This window comes from Pteronotus mesoamericanus, unplaced genomic scaffold, assembly GCF_021234165.1.
Source record: "Pteronotus mesoamericanus isolate MK-2021 breed Mesoamerican mustached bat unplaced genomic scaffold, CSHL_Meso_final contig_56, whole genome shotgun sequence".
In the NCBI taxonomy this organism is placed as follows: domain Eukaryota; kingdom Metazoa; phylum Chordata; class Mammalia; order Chiroptera; family Mormoopidae; genus Pteronotus; species Pteronotus mesoamericanus.
The window spans coordinates 20069105-20087353 of NW_026555201.1; the positions used below are offsets into that span (position 1 = coordinate 20069105).

An 18249-nucleotide genomic window follows, 5' to 3' on the forward strand; every position below is an offset into this window, starting at 1 on the left:
GCACCCATATTCTGTTTCATATTTCATAAAAGCATAGGAAGTAAAAATACAGCTGTGCACTCACAGAATTAAGAAATGCTGGTCTTAATTGTGTGTATATGAACAAGTTCTATATGACGATTCTAAATCTAGTTTACTGGTATCTTCAAAGATGGTCAAGGTACAACAGTTACTATGTTTTATATTTCTAAAGTATGTTTGTGCACACACTTTCACAGAAGCTAAATTATTTTACTCAAACAAATCTGTGAAAGAGGTATTATGCTTCAATTTAGCTGCTGTCTGGTCGTGAGTCTGCTCAGATTCTTTGTCACCCTCTCATGAAGTTCATGAGGTCCATGTGTTGGATAATTATTCATCTTACATAAAGATAGTCTTCATTTAACATGATGGGAATTGAATTTCAAGTTTACATCTTGTAAATTCATTTTATCTTGAATAAAAATATTCATTTTAATAGCTTTTGGCTAAATTATAGAAAAAATATGACATGCTAATTGTTGGTTTTTAAATTTTTTTTCTATTTCATAGATTTAAATTTAGAGCCACAAATATCATGGGACAATTTACTGACTCTGATTACTCTGACCCTGTTAAGACTTTAGGTAAGACTTATTTTGTAGTTTACTTTCATTTATAGCTCAACATGCTAATTAGAGGGTGACATTCATTAGTAAATGCATTAATCCATGAATGAATGTTCTCAAGTATAAATTCATCTCCAGGTTAATTAGCCTAATTAAGGGAAATAGTATTTGATAATGCTATATTAATAGATGAATGTTCCATCCATTCAAATCTGGACCTCGATTTTGAATTGATATTGGTTCTATCCTGATTTGTACTAACATTATACTATGCAAATATTTATTTGGCTGTTCAATATACTATCTTACAGAAAATATTTAACTAATAAAAAACAAAAAGGATTATGGAAATTTTTCTGAAATAATCCTATAAAACTAGAAGTTTACCAGTCATCTTTAATTTTGATTTGTTTCTAATCAACTCTCTCATGAGTTTTTTAGATTATATCTACCTAATCAGGCCTGAATAAAACAAAAATACATTTAGTCAGATGCAAGTATATTTCTTACTCCTCTTCCTCTTTCTCCTCTTCCTATTTTTCTTTGTCATCGCCATCATCTAATATTAAATATTCTATGCCAGGTATATTTTTAGGCTATTTGTATGTATTAACTGATGGACTTGTCACAACTATCTTTTAATCTAGATCAGTGGTTCTCAACCAAAGTGATTTTACTCTCCAAAAGAAATTTTACAATGTTTGGAACCATTTTTGGTTGTCACAACCATGGGGACAGAGCTGCTGGCATCTGGTGGGCAGAAACAAAAGATATTGCTGAACATCCAGAGTATATGGGATAACCCTTCTCAGCAAAGAATTATTTGCTGAGGCTCAGAAACTCTATCAGGTGCTTATGTTATCTCCATTTTATAGATGAGGAAATCAAGGCCCATATTAAGTAATCAAGTGCCTGGGCCAGGGTTCCAGCACAGATTTTGTAGTTATTACACTGCAAATACAGGATTTAGACCTGGATTCAAATTTTGGCTCCTCCATTTGAGAAAATAATTTAATTTCTATAAACTTCAGTTTCCTTATTTGGAAAATGGTGATGATGATATCTATGTTGGAAGATTTAAATAAAGCAACATATGTAAAGGTATTAATATTTTATAGTTAGAAAATTTTAAATGCTTAATAGCTTATATTTGGATAGGTTATAATCAACGGCTTTAGAAATATACTTCCTTATAAGAAATTATTTCCCTAGAATTTCTCTGAGTAGATCACAACTTCCAGTTTCTTCTGCACCAGACTTTGAGACTATGGAACTTTGTATGTTGCTCAGATACACATTATAGTATATCATGAGATGCAGTAGATTTCAGTGAGAGTTGTGGATGGACAAAGATAAATTCTTCTATCATGTTCAGTTGGAAATTCTCATCAGACTTTTTAAACAATTTTATAGAAAGCCAGCTCCTGCAGCCTCAACTTCATTAATATCACTTTGGATCTTGCCCATGTTGGGTGGCTCAGTTGATTGGAGCACCATCTCCTACACCAAAATGTTTCGGGTTCAGTCCTTGGTCAGGGCACATACCTAGGTTGCAGGTTTGATCCTTGGTTGGCGCGCATATGGGAGGCCCCAAATCGTTATTTCTCTCTCACATCAGTGTTTCTCTCTTTCTTGCTCTCCCTTCCTCTTTCTCGAAAAGCAATAAACATATCCTTGGGTTAAGATTAAAATATAAATCAATTAATAAATAAATAAATAAATAAAAACTTTGGATCTTGAATAAATGAAGAAGGGGTATATGACTTGCTACCTGGATGTTTTTTGAAGAACAACAAATTTTATTGGCTATTCTTCCTAATTTCATAGAATCATTGGTTTGACTAACTTTTCCCAATAAATTAATCATTTCAAAGCTGGCTGATTAGACTTTTGATGTCGAAAATTGCTTTGAATGTTTCATTTGATAGGTGATTTTATCACACAATTGACACCACTACAGCAAGTGCCTTGAAAGCATCAACTTGACTTCCTCGAGATTACAGCTTCAGAGACTATTACCACAGCTAACTAGTGATCCTGGCATGTTTGCTGGTGGAAGAAAAGAGACAGAGACAAAGGCAAAGTGAATAGCTCAGCTGTCTTACGGAGATGACATTTTGTAGGAGCAATGCTGAAAAGAGACCACCTTGCTGTGCTGTGTCGTTTGTTGTGTGCTATGCCTCTCGGAGCTTGATGGTTTCATACAGGTTATTGGTAGGAGGACAACACATTCAGTCAGTTATCTGAGAGGCAAAATTGAGACTTTCAGGATAATAGTAATGAGAATGAAAAGCCATAAAAAGGAGGAAAGTCAAGCACATAGACCATGGTGTACAGGGATATGATTCCTCTGATACAGCCAAATGGCTTCCCTCTGACCAAGGATGTGCTTCTCTGGTGTTTTGGCTATAGGTAATCTCAAGATTTTCATCAGCAATTGCCTTCTTTTTCTTCCGTTCCCTCACAGACTAGGAAGTAAAATAGATTAACTCAAGAAAGTAACAGAAATACACAGTCAGTTCTTAGTTCCTTCTTTGGAATCGTAACACCACCATCCCAGTCATCCAGGTACTAATGCTTGTGTGCCCTGGTAACAGCAGGAGTCTAGAAGGGATGTAAAGACATGGAATGAAAGGCAGAGCACAGGATGCTGCTAAGGCTGAAGAAGAAGGGACTGGTGAAACATAGTCTGGATGCAGTAAGTGGAAAGGCACTGTGTAATAAGGGGAAGTGACAAGGAAGGGTTTCATGTATCTATGATCAAACTTCTCAGAGTTCACATATTATTTGTAGACCAGTGACGTAAGGACTGTCTTTCAGGCTCCTACTAAGAACGTTCTTCTATAGGATCTCTTCTCATAGAGAACAGCTTTGTAATAAATAGGCTTTTGCTCTGCAATGCTTATTCTGGATTGACCACATGGAGTTCTGCTATCTAGTCATTTATAACTAGTAAAACAGTGACAGGCAGGAGTAGAGGAAACTATTAGAAGTGCAACCCTTAGTTGTGGTGAAATGAGGTATTCAGATTTGGAGTATGAAGTGTACCATTTGAGAGGAATTCCTTGGTGACTAGCAAAGCTGTCCAGTCACTTTGCTGGTTAATGGATTTAACACCATCAGTTTCTGTCCTCACATTAGTTTTCTACCTGGCTATAAGATATTATGGTTCTGTGGCGATCAGGTTTACCTCAATGATACAGGCATCAAAGAGCACCTTTCAGAAATGGCCCTGGTCCATGATTTGACATTAATAAAAGGCCATATCTTCCTTGACAAGGAAGATATAGTAGGACTCAAAAAAGAAAAAAGGTTGACCATTTCTACAATAGTCAATGGTCAATGGCAAAAATGGCTCCATGGCTGTGAGAATGGGGGGCAAGCAAATAATGAAATGCATCAATAATAATATCCCTGATGTAATCATAAGATTATAAAAGATGTTCAAGTCCTTTTTTTCTCTCAAATATGTCATGTATTGGGATATATAATAGCATTTGCAGTGGGCTATTGGCTCTCAACATTCTTAACTAACCTACTAAAGACTTCTGTGTGTTTGTGATCCCAGACTTCAGTGAAAGTATAGGTCCCAGTTAGGTCATCAAACCACCAGTAGATACACATTCATTCACTGGTATTTTGCACACCACAGGGAATGAACTCAAGCTGAATTGCCTATCAATAAAATCTTCAGGATTTAAGAGCTTTTGCAAGGCTGTGTTTCTAAATCAGTACAGGGCATACACTTGGAAGACAGATTATTTTGATAGTGGCTGTGCCTCTCAGAGACATTACTATTCAGAAGTTAAAATTATGTATAAAAAATCACCATAGACCGATGGACTTAAGGTGCTTTAGTGAAAGGGGCTGACAACAGTGCAAGTGAGAAGGAACCAGGCAGAGTTTGGTTGCATAAGGATGAGTGGGTGTAAGAGGATTTTGCACTTAAGGAAGTCCTTATGGACACCTGCAATTGAAAAACAATTTAAAAAAGGGAAAAAACCCCAAAGTTATTGATGAAAATTTTTTTAAAAAGAATAAACATGGGAAATGACAACCACCATTATTTTAATCCTAAAGAAATACTCACAACTCATTTAATTTTTTTTCACTCAAGATTATGCATTAGCATTTTTATTAACAAAATTCACAAGAATCTTTCTTGAACTCTTTGAAAACCCTCCCTAGGCACATCAGTTTATGGAAACAGCTTGTAGGCAATGTTTTGATTATGAGGTTTAATTATAGAGGATTCCTGTGATTTGAAAACCAGACACTCCTTTCTGCACCTTACAGGGCTTCATTAAAGCTGAACGAGATGAAACCTTACACCCCACGGCAAAGGCACTTGTGATTGTTTTCTTCTGTCATAACACTTCTCCTTTAATTACTAAGCTAGCAGTGACAAGTTCCAATATGCTAACTTAGAAACAGAAATAAGGAGTCTCTATGTATTTTCTGCAGCAAAAGAATCACTTGCCTCCAAAACACCAGAGATATAAGGGAAAGTTTTATTATGTTAAAGAGGTCATTGTTGTGTTGGGGAGGGGACTCATAAACTTTGTGGTTAGACAGGCATTATTTCAGGCACTTTTGGCATATATTGAATTTATGTGACCTTGGGTTAATTACTTTAAAAATTAACTTCAGAAATCTCATTTCGAAAATGAGATTAAAACCTATCTCACAAAATAACTGGGAGATTAAATCTGATGAATAGATGAATGAATATAATAAATGTTTATTAATAAAAATACTAAATATTATGTGCCAAGACTTTTCTGAGCGTTTTTATATATAACTTCATGCATTCTTCACAACAACCCTATAACATTATCTCCGACTTATAGATATCATCTATTTATTGGTAAGAAATCTGAAGTCTCTAAACAATTTGCTCAAGGTTACCAAGCTAGGGAGCGGCAGCACCAGCTTTTAGACCCAGGCAGTGCGGCCTTAGTCAGCAGCACTGTGCTTGTAACCACTGTTACCAGCTGCCTGAAAATCATTAAGTGCCCCAAGACCTCTCAATTTCATTACTACTAGTGATGTTTCTGCTCCCATGGACTTCCTATTCTTGCTGTACCATTTTCTCTTCTCAACATTTTAAGTTATTTCTAACTGTTCTCTTTTCACCTCCTTGTCTTAGCTTTTGAAGTTAACATTCATTCACGTGAGTATGCTTTATTTTTACACATAAAGACACAGTAATTCCTTTTTGTATTTTTTTAAACAATGAATAAATGTGACACTTCCTATACCCTGGAAACCAATATATTATCTACTTTTAAAATTTTGCCAATATGATATATGAACATAATATCTGCATAGGTTATTTTAATTTATATTTATTGAATTATGAAATTGAGTGACTTTGAGTAAATTTTTGTGCAGTATTAGATTATCCAGGATGACTAAGCCAAAGGAGAAGAACTCCTTACATTGAAGTTCTGTTAAAAAGATCTTGTTTTCTCTTAAGATTAATAAGAAGATCATGTAATATGCACCTAAGAGCCGCACATTGTAAAGCTTATAAGCTTTATAACTCATTTAACTTAAGCTTCTTAGAGATATAAAACTGGCTTAACAAATCAGATCCATATGCTGAGTTTAAATAACAGGAATTTCAATCAAAAGATAATACTGATGAAAACGTAATTAGTACTTTATAATTATTGTTTGCTTAATTATGGTAGCACATTTTATCATGCAGATACAACATAATTTAATTTGACCTGTTACAGAATTTGAAGTCTAGTGAGGAAATGATTTGTGTTTATTCCAAAAAGATTCATGTTTATATTTTTAGGTGAAAGAATTCCCTTTTCTATGACAAGATTATAGAAGTGTCTCCATTCTCTCCTGGTAATGCTCTGTGGGTACATGCATAACAATGAAACAGAATTTGTTCTCACAACTATGGCATATTTTGTCCTTTCCTAGGGGTACTTTCCCAGGGGATTACACATTGTTTATTAATACATTTATGTAATTTCTTCACTTCAGTTGGCTACTGCTTTGAAATGGTAATCTAATCTGAAAAAAATATGGCAGTCTATGAAATCATTTTTCCCCCCACTGAGTTCTTAGGTCCAGTGATTCAATATTACCTGATAAAGATTATTTATTCATCTTCATGTTTCCTTTCCCAAGTATATCCAATTAGAGTCAGCATGTGAAAATTCATCATATCAACCATTCCTATTTTAATGTATAAAAAAGGTGTATCTAACCTACTTTATAAGTTACCTGCTGCTTTAATGTCTTCTAAATTCTGCTGGTGATTCTAGAGGACCATAAAACTCTGATAACTCTTTAAGACCCAGTGTTCATTTAAATCTACCATGCACATTAGTCACAGGAACGCTTTTATACTGTAAACATTTCATACGCATCAATCCAAGGGAAAAATATGAAACATTAAACCATGCAGGTTTCACGATAGTTAACCTATTTTATTTTGTCACTTGACTTTAATACTTTTTTATAGTAAAATTAAATAATATAAATTAAAATTGATTATAAATATTATTAGTAGCTTTTCTAAAATAAACAATTAATAATTTGTATCTTCTTATTTGGCTCAATACCTGATATTCTACCTGAAAATTTTTAATATCTATTTCAAAATCAATATTTTTGTTAGTAAATTTAGCAAATATTTATTGATAATTTATTATGTGTCTGGTACTATTCTCAGAACTTGAAATGCAGTTTTGAATAAAATAAAAGACTCCTGTCCTCAGGGAGCTTATATTCTGGACAGATAATAAACAATAAGAATAATAAATAAATGAATTATAAGGTAAATTAAAATGTGATAAAGACTATGAAGAAAGAACAGGACAGTGTGCAGAGGATATAGAGGGGGAGGCAAGAAATGAGCTAGTTGTATTTTTTAAAAGATTTTATTTATTTATTTTTAGGCAAAGGGAAAGGGAAGGAGAAAGAGAGGGAGAGAAACATCAATGTGTGGTTGCCTCTCACACGCTCCCTACTGGGGACCTGGCCCACAATCCAGGCAGGTTCTCTGACTGAGAATTAAACTGGCGACGCTTTGGTTCACAGGCCGGCACTCAATCCACTGAGTCACACCAGCCAGGACTAGTTGTATTTTTTTTTAACTGATGGCGTTTTAGTTTCCTTGGGCTGCCCTAACAAAATATCATAAACTGAGTGGCTTAAACAACAAAAATTTATTTTCTGACAATTCTGGAGGCTAAAAGTGCAAGATTGAGGTTGTAGTCAATTTAGAGCTTCAACACATGCATTTGGAGGCACTTATATATTCATAAGAGGTGGTCAGTGTAGCCCTCATGAGAATCAAACTCTTGAAGGTAATGAAATGGCTCTCTAGGGCAGATGTACAAGGGATATACCTTTCCAGGCAGAAGAAGAAGCTGGTGCAGAAGCTTTATGTCAAGGGTGACTTAGTGTCCCAGGAACAAGAAGGAGGCCAGTTTGGCTCCAGAAGAGTAAACAAGGTACAGATTGGAAGGGAAGTCAGAAGTAACAGGGAACTAGAGAGTTAATGAGGGGCCAGGTCAAATAGTCTTTTGGAAGAACTTTGGCTTTTTGCTGTTAGAGAGGAGTCTCTTAAGTGGAGAGGTAAAGTTTAAAGAAGATGAATCTTCTGCTATGTTGAGAATAGGGGGAGAGAAGACAAGTGTTGAAACAGGAAGGCTTGCGGGGTGTCCATATAATAATTCACATAAAACAGGGTGGTTGCCTGGATCCGGACGCTAGCAGCAGAGGTGGTGAGAAATGAGCAGAGAATACACAAAATTTTGAAGAGTGTAATGAACTCCCCCCAAACCTACTAATTATATTTAATAATTTTAAACACATTGCCATGTTTTTTTTATGTATTCGTTCTTTTACTTCTGAAATATTTCAAAGTGAATCATGGAAGGCATTATATTCCACCCTGAAATATTTTACTATGCTTCTCTAATAAGTACATATAAATCATATTGTCACAGTTAAATAAACTTAACAATAAATCCTTGATATTGTATAATACTACATACATCTTTAAATCATCCTCTGATATTTTTCTGTATAATTTGTTTGAATCAGGATCCAAATAAAAGGTTTACACATTATCTTCAATTGTGGGGTCTCTTAATCTCTTTAATCTAGAAGAGACTTCTCCCTCTTTTTCCCTTGCGACATAAAGTGATTGAAGCAACCAGATGAGTTGTTCTGTAGGAGGTCCCACATTCTGTATTTGTCTGATTACTTTCACTTGGTATCATTTATTTTTTCCTCCTTTCAGTACTTTCTTACAAGTTAGAAGTAAGATCTAAAGGTCTGAATATTCACAAGCAATGTTTATGCAGGGATCCTTTAAAGGTGTTGATGTCTAAATCAAAATACATTACATCAGAAGGCATATAATATCTTGCTGTCATCTTTTCAATGATGTCAAAATTGATCAGAATGTTTAATAGTAGTGACAGCATGATTCCTCATTGGGAAGTTGTTTTTCCCTTGTTATAACCAGCAAATTATTTTGGCATTCTATAAATATTCAATTTCTTATCAACCTTCCTATTAATCATTTAAAGATGCACTTAACAATTGTTTCCTGAATCAGTTATTTCATTAGGAATCTAATATTGAGAATTTCTAATTTTATTATTCTTTCCACAGTTATTAAATAGAATTATTCTCTAATGAAGAGCTTTATATCTTTAACTAGACCTATTGTAAATTCATAAATTATAGTTCACAGGAGAAAGCCAGAAAAAAATACCTAATCTTCTCCCTTTAATTATAAATTTTTAGAGTAAGGAAATGGCTGTCTAGCTATAACCAATATTTACAAATTAGTATTTTTGTTTATTTTTATTTTCCTTTCATTAAATAATATTAGAACATATGAATTTTTATATATCAATCCTATTTCAATCAATTTGTTTTTATTTATTATAAAGTTTGAATTGTTCCCCCTTTGGCCAGTAAGAGCCTCTTCAAGAGCTTCTTTTGTTCTTATATCATCTGTCTCTGAAAGCTTCTTAGCTTTCAAGCTTCATTAGATATGTAAATTCATCTCATTCCCTACTCCCACTTTGGAACTGCCATCCAAGTTTTCCTAGTTTCTTTTTTTGAAAAGGGTAGATAATTTGAAGAAAAAGCCAACAGGATTTTCTCAAAGATTTTGGATGTGTTCTAAGAGAGTTTCAAGTATGACTCTAAGGTTGGACCCGAGCAACTGGAACAATGCAGTTGCCATCAGCTAGAGGTGGAGGGATTTCTTTGAAAGGAGGGAAGTATAGGAGTTTAGCTTTGGAAATATCGATATTTTAGTTTTAATTATACTTCTAGGAGGCAGTTGGTTATACAAGTAAGTGCAATAGGTAATAATTAAGTAGTCAATACTATATAGATGAAAATTAAAGCCATGAGGCTGGATGGGCTCAGGAAGTGAGTTTAGATAGAAAAAAAAAAGGTCCAAGGATTGAGTCCCAAAGCTAGAAGATTTAGGAGAGGATGAACAGACAAATTTGTACATTTATTAGCATTCTTGAACGATATTCCAAAAAAATTTTTTCTGTGTTTTGAGATTGAGGATAGTGTTCCATAATAATAATTAATGATAATATTATACTTCCTCCTTTTCAGGTGAAGGACTTTCAGAAAGAACTGTGGAGATTATTCTTTCAGTCACTTTGTGTATCCTTTCAATCATTCTTCTTGGAACAGCTATTTTTGCATTTGCAAGGTGAGAATTATTTGTACTCGCATTCCTAGTATGCTTTGCGGGGATTATTAAGTCACGGTCCAATCAGGAGACAAGAAGCCACAACAGTTACCTGAAGGGGAAATATTTAATAAAAAGAATTGTTAAGTAGTAGAAATAGTTGACTACCACAGAGAGTAAAGAGAACTCTAAGGGGTCCAGAAGTATTAAGTGAATAAAGCAGAGGATAAGATAAGACAGAGAGGACAAGAAAGTAGCTAAAACTAGAAAAGCCCCACTCCCACGGTTAACAAGGAGTGTCTACCGCAAGCACATGCAGCCTGTTACCTATCACTGTGCACAGAAATAGGGAAGGGGCTGTAGCTGTTCTTTAGAAGCTACTGATCATTAATAGAGGGTAAGCGGGCTGGAATCAGTTTGTAGAAGCAGCCTATTCTGGCTGGATATTTGGATAAGCTGGAGCTACTTGTTCTCATTCATTTGTGCGGAGAGCAAACACTTGAGAGGCAGCTAGAGCTCATCCAGGTGGGCTCCTGGGCTGCCACAATGAATAATATTGCTGAAAGAACCCACAAGGGAAGTGTCTCCCTGATCCTGTAGCCTTGTGGGTTCACTCTAGTGTCCTCTATTGGCAAAGTTTAACATCTCACTAGCAAAGAAGAAATGTTACAGCGTCTAGCCCCAATATCACAAACAGAACAAAGAAGAGTATATTTAGAGCTGAGAGACAATAAAGTGATAACACAAAAGCATAAAATGCCAGGCTTTCTACATTTTTAAAATAATTTATGAATGAAGGTTTAATGATAGATTTAATTAAAAATATTTTAATTAAGTCTAATTTAAAGTTTATACAGAAAAGATAATTTTTTACAGTAAGTATACCACCAAAGATGTTCAACTTCTTTCTGTAGTGACCCCCTTTTTATATTTATTTTATCAACATGTCTGTACTATATTTTCTAAATGTCCCAAATTCTCAGTATCCATCTCTTAATTCACCTGTTGGTTACACAACTTCAGGGGGAATCTTAGTATGAACCTAAAGTCTGTTTTCATAAGGTAGGTTGTCAAGTTAAATGTACACTACATTTGTAAAAATAACTATTCTACTAATTTTCTAAGTAACTCACTATGCTGTATTTTAATTTTTTCTGAAGAATGTGTTCTTTGTTCTAAATTCCATGCATGATCTGTTTCATCTTGAAGCTCTTAAATCATTTGGATGGGTAGTTTGAAGAATTCTTGAAAACCATTTTTCCTATACCCCATACTGTTCTCAGATTCAGTAAGATGTTCAGTCATTATTCTAGGCATTTTAAAGATATATTGTGTAAGATGTGGGCATTGTCCCTATCAGCCATATTTATTTTTCCCTGCTCTGAAATTGTTTTTGCCTTCTCATGTCCCTACAGGATGAACTACTTATTTGGGCAGGAGATGGTCCTCCCATATTCCCTACAACTTCCCTACATCTTTTTAGCCAAATGGCTCTATTCCCACCTAAACATCTCATTTAGACTTTTTGTACAACTCCACTTTTGTTCAGTCAATCAGAAATGTGCTCCTTCCTTCTCATTCTGGAACTACCAAGTTGAATCCCACATCTTTACTTCCTCAAAATAATAGGAGTTGTAATCAATTATGTAACATTTTAAAACTAATTAGTTACTATCTTATGAGTTGTAAATCGAATCTTTTTTCTCTTTTTCTGCTTTTTATAAATTTAGATCCTAATTCTTAACTAAATATGAATATCCTTGAGGATAAGAACAATATTTTATATTTTCTGTGTCATCTTCATTACATAACTTATAACAAATAATACATGTTTGAAATGTGAAAGACATAAAACAACTAAGTATTACTTTGTAATATATCGCACTGTGTCATAAAAAATAATGTAAATGACTTAAAATGAAAGGATTTTAATTTGATTCTCAGATTCATGTGACCTTTATTTTTTATCCTGATATTTCTGATTGTAAATAAAGATTATATAGTTCACAGTGTTTTTAAAAAGTCAATTAGACAGTTCAAAACACATTTTTATGTATTTTCATGTATGTAAAAATGTTTTTTGGTAAGGACAACAGAGCATTGTCTTTTAGCACTGGTGCTGATAGCAATGAGTTATTTCCACTTTGACATATTTCCTATTTGTGACAAATCTATGACTAGAGGGGAGAAGAAACAAGCACAGAATCAGTCTAATTTGTTCTATATTTTAAATATGCCAGTGGCTCAGGTCTTGATCAACTAATTCTCATTAAAATTTGAAACTTTAACAAAATATGATAAAAACTATATAGTAGAACAAGCTCTATAGAATTAAAATTGAAAAAAATGTGGAGCTATAAATTTGTAGTATATTCAGAGAAGTGATTCCAAGAAAGAAATTATTTGACTAATGTCTTTACTTGAAAATTAAACCTAATTCCATATATTTTCTGTGATATTCCCTTCTCGGATTCAATGACACTTATTTTAGAATTCGCCAGAAGCAGAAAGAAGGTGGCACATACTCTCCTCGCGATGCAGAAATTATTGACACTAAATTCAAGCTGGATCAGCTCATCACAGTGGCAGACCTGGAACTGAAGGATGAGAGATTAACGCGGTGAGCACACTCCACTGGGTGTACCGTGGTCCAGAGGGCCTGGAGCCATGACCCTATCCTGACCTATGCTTGTTGGAAGTGTTTGTGGGGCTCCTATTTATACAGGTCACAGAGATCTTCTTTCAAAGGGTTACCTCCATCTTCTACACACTTCTCACTGATGTTCAGAGAATCACTTAATCTTCTTAATACTTAGAGTTCAATATGAACCTTGGACTACAGTGTTCAACCAAGCTTTTTTTTTCCAGAGACAAATATTTTTACACATTAAACATTTAAAATTATGTTCAATAATTCACTTCATATGACAGATTTTTTTTGCAGCAGATTTTCTGAATGTTCCACATTTTAGTCACAAGTTTAAAATAATTAAAATTTGTAAATACATGATATTGTATACTTTTATAAAAGTCTTCTTTAAAACTCCTTATTTTAGTATGAAATTACATTAAAGGTATAAATTGTATATTGAAACTTTTAATTGCTTAGTGTTTAAAAATTAACTGAAAAGTAAAATTACCTTTGGAAGGAAAAGTAAATACGTGTGTACTAAATATATGTCATTAGTATGTATTGGAAATAGTAAAGTGCTTAATTTTAAAAAGTAGGTTATTTTAAATTCTTTTAAAATCATTATAAATTGTTCAAAATGTTGGCATATTTTAAAAATTATTAGAATAATTTATCAAAATCTCAATAAAAACTATCATCAGGCTATCTTAAGTTTATATTCTTTTAGGAGCCAATATTTTGTGATACTTAAATAAACATAAGACAATTGTTACAAAACAATTCAGTTTAACTTTTTAAAATTATTAACTCTGAAAATATGGCATCAGGGGTCTTGAACTGGGCATCAATCATTTATAGCTATTGTTTACAAAATTTAGCCTTTGCCTAAGTGACTTTGCAAGAATATTTTCAGCATGTCTAAAATACCTAAAATGTGCTATAGAGTGAAGTGTCATCTCACAAGCAGGGACCTTCCAAATGCAATAGAATAAAAGTTATTCAGTATTATCACTAAATTAAAACGCACTTTGGTTTGCTTGCTATGAATACTTTCTGTTAAGATACTTATCTATGTTAGTTCTAATACAGGTTATTGCCACCTAAAATGGAAATTGCTCCAAAGACTATGTATAAGATGGTTATATTTTACCCAGGATATAGTTTTCAACATAAGAAATGTTATATATAAAAAAAATCAATAGGTTCCTAATGTAAACTGCCAAAGTGAAACCACACATAGGAACAACAGAGCATTACTAGTCAGGCTCTGTTTTTCAGTCTCTGAAGGGGTCACACTGCAAAGTGAAAGGAAGTTTCTACTCCTTTTTCCCTGTGGACCAACTGAATTTCAGAATACTCTTCCAACTGCCTTTCTGCACTCCTTTCTCATGTCTTTGTGCACCCCTCGCAGGTCTGGGATCCTAGTCTCATTCTTCTATGACCCAAAGGGTGCAAGTGACAAAACTTCAGTTCTCTCAGTGCAATTAATTTTAGTTGTTTGAACAATTTAGTTGAATTTGTTCATACAATAATGTGAACTTCTAAGTGTCTACTTTTAGAGCATTTTAAAAAAGATTTTCTTCGTAATCCTCTAAAAGTCCTTAGTAAGTTGATTTTTAGCAGCTATAAACTAATAAAGTAAAAAAAAAAAAAAGCCAGTCAGTATCAGAAAAAGTATTCTTTATTAAGGAGGTTTCTATTCTAGGAAGGCTTTGGTGAGGTCAGATCCCCTAATCTCTGCGTGTTTTCAGTTTGTACCTTCCTCCACTTCTGACCACAGCCATTATAAAAAAGGTAGTAGGTCGGGTTTTTTTGTCTTTGTTAGTTTGTTTGTTTTTTTTTAACAATTACTGTCATTGCGATTAATAGAAAAGGTGGATGAGGACTGTACAGATTGTTTATTATTCAGTATTTATAATTCAAGCACTTCCTTATTTAACCTTGACTTCTTGTTATTAATTTCTGACTTTCATATTTATTTGTCACTTTATTTATAAAAGCATGTAGAAGTGTCTTTCGAATATATTTCAAATAATTCCTATTTATTTTTGCACATAGAAATTGAGTATATATTACCCCTAGTAATAGCAAAGTTGGAAATTTTAGTGTCTATCCTTTTTACTTTCTCATTTGTTCATTATGATTCCAATATTTGTGACTGTAAAACATTCTTGTTTGTAATTCTAATGGCACATAATAATATGCTTTGCTTGATTTATTATAGAAATTTATTAAAATAACTACCAAGTGGTTTGGGTATTAATTCTTCATTACAGAGAGATCTATCTCCAGTTTTACTATTTACTGAAGTTTTTCATGTTAATAAAGTCACTAATACATTAGACAATATGACTAAAAAATAATAACTAATGGATTCATAATTAGATCCAAAATCTAATCCTATTCAAAGCCATACAGGGTAGATGAGAGTAGATCCATCGAGACTGATGGTAGATAGTAGATTCTGGGAGTGAAGAATCAAGGAGTTTGAGTTAGCTTCCAAAATCTTGAGTGCTATATACCATATGTCCTTGTTATTTGCAAGAAAGAACGTAGATAATTTCTTTTAAGTCTGCCTGGTTAACATATGTCCTTTTCTACTTGAGGCTCAGTCATGTTCTTTTCCATAGAACCTGCTCAATTTCTTTGTGCTAATTTTCCTCAGTGCTGTGTGTCTCCACATGTCCATAAGAAAAGTGATAAAAGAATATCTAATCAGTCATTAAAATATTAATTTTAGGGAGTTATCTAGTTGAACAAAAAATTAATTATGATATTTCATATTAAGAAATTATTGAACTATATAGTTAAGAAATTATTTAACTATGGTTAATAAATTATAGTTAAGAAATTATTGAACTATTTTATGTTATCTACTTTTTCATTTACTTCTAAGGTTTGTTCTATAATTATTGTATATGTAAACTCTTATTATTTAATTATATCTTACCTTGTTCCACAAAAGATATGAAGAATTCTTTCACTTTATTCTTTTTCTTCTTGAAGGAAAGATTTAGTACTCCATAACTCCATGAGAACATTCAAGGATACACCAAGATAACATTTTAAATTCTTATTTGGAATGATAATTATATGAGTCCATTATGCACATTTTATATTTACATTTTAGACAATGCAAGCTATATTTTTTAGAAAAAAAATGTAATATTTTGGACTCATCTATTCCACATCTACCAGGTTAACAAATGAACCCTTGGGTTTTGTTGTAAGATATACAAATGAATAAAACATTTTGTGATGACTCCTCCAAAACACAGCCACTTAACTCATTGAAGTGAAAAAGTCTTCTGAGAGAATATATTGGCAAGGTCAGCAACATACACACAGGTAAAACAGAGAGACCTGTTTCTTTAAGATTGCTGAGACTAGCCCTGTGGATTGTTTTTTAACTAATTTAAGTATAACACAGACTACCTTCCCAAAGAATTATAACACGAAATGAAATATTGCAAGTTAAAGATTCTACTCATTAAAAAGTTTTTCATCTCCTTTTCACACTTAAGTTACAAAACTTTCGTTTTCTGTGGTAACTAAATTAGAAAAATGTAATAGAATAACATTAATCAATGTTTCTAATATTCTTGCTTGACAGACACTCAATTTCTTCTAAGCCTCATTTTTTTCCAGAAATTTTGTGCATCATTGCATACGAATGACCTTGCTTATTTTAGTTGAGTGAATATAATGGTACATTATTTTAAGACTCAAGGCCCAACCCAGTAATAATGAATGGAATTAAATTCTCAACAAAATGAAGCAAACAGTTGAATTGCTAGTTCAAGAGTATCTTTCCTTCTTGTTGAGTTTTTATTAAATATATAGCTATGTTCTCTGGAAGTTTACTGTTTGAAAGAATCATGTGAATGTGCTCTGTAAACTGTATATCAGAATATGTTTGGTTTTGTAATTGTTGTTATTTATACTGTTTGTAAAATTAAAAATCATCCTGATCTATTTTCATATAGGGATTGCTAACAATAATTGCTACTGTCCATGAGCAATTACTATGTGTTAAATTCTGTATGTAATGGTCACAAGGAACTCTTTCAGCCTTTGTTAGTTGGTACTCATCCTCTGTGTTTACAAGTGAAAAGCAAAAGATTCTTAGAGATTTTAAGTAACTCTTCAAGGTCATACATCTAGTAAATAGGACAGGCATGATGCTAGCCCAGGTCTGTTTGGTTCTGAGATAAAATACGCCTATATTTGTGTGTGTGTGTATTTGACTCTGAGGGATATTAGATGAGATCAATATAAACCCTTTCAAGTGGACAAGTGCTCCTTCTTCAAGCAGCATTTTCTATCAGGGAATGATTTTAAGGCAGGGTATCCAAACTTCTGGTGTCTTTGGGCAACACTGGAAAGAGAGTTGTCTTGGGCCACACATTTAATACAGTGTGACAAGTAATCACAAAATAATCTCATAATGTTTTAAGTAAATATACAATTTTTTATTGGGCTGCATTCACAACCATCCTAGCCTGCATGTGGCCCACAGGCCACAGGTTAGACACCCCTGTTGGGAAGAACTCCTTTTGAAATTTTTTATTTTCTAATGATATGGGGCAAAGGAGCAATGGCATTTGAACCTAGTTCAAATGTGCAGAAACTGGGCAGTCTTTAGCAGTGCAACTCTTATGTGGCTTTAGTAAGAATACATATTTGACTGATACAGGGAATTCAACATAAAATAGTTAGCATTTTAATTCCATCAGATCTTTGTCAGATTCTGGTTGTTAATTTTACTTCTGTAGTAAAATATTTTACAAGCAATGGCAAAAATATGAGAATTCCAAATAAGAAATGTGAACCAATATGTGAATCCAGGACAACAAATGGCCTGCAGTAGAATAAAGCTTAAGATATTTAATGCACATGTTCTTGTAGTAGCAAATCAAAAATAATGCACTGTTTGTATACTAAATAATTCATGAATCTTTACTTCCAGATACTCTTCATTTTTCTTTAGACGCAAGGAGATTTTTGTCATCCAGTAAGTTACTGTGGTGATGCAGAGCTCTGCTGTGATTATTTCAGTCTAGTCAGGTGGTGTGTTCTGTATTTTAAAATGCACATTATTGAGCGTTTTGTTGTTTAATGTGCTATTTTTTCAAAGCCACCCCCATGCTTTCTACTTAACATGTGTTCTCTATCATAGTGCATGCTATTGATATGGTAAAGTTAATCCTATCAAAATGCGCATTGATTCACAATGTGCATGTCCTCAGAATTTGCTGTGTTCACATGTTGTGTTAGCTTTGATAGTAAAAGTATTCATCTAGATTTCTTCACATGCTTCTAAT

General features: G+C 33.3%; 1 protein-coding gene across 1 annotated transcript in view; it reads left to right on the forward strand.

The window, feature by feature from the left end:
• Positions 1 to 18249, forward strand: part of PTPRQ (protein tyrosine phosphatase receptor type Q) — a 204787-nt gene that overhangs the window by 151938 nt on the left and 34600 nt on the right. The window contains exons 33-35 of the mRNA XM_054580156.1: positions 532 to 605; positions 10215 to 10314; positions 12785 to 12913. Coding sequence (XP_054436131.1) covers positions 532 to 605; positions 10215 to 10314; positions 12785 to 12913 — 303 coding nt within the window. The remainder of the gene's footprint in view (positions 1 to 531; positions 606 to 10214; positions 10315 to 12784; positions 12914 to 18249) is intronic.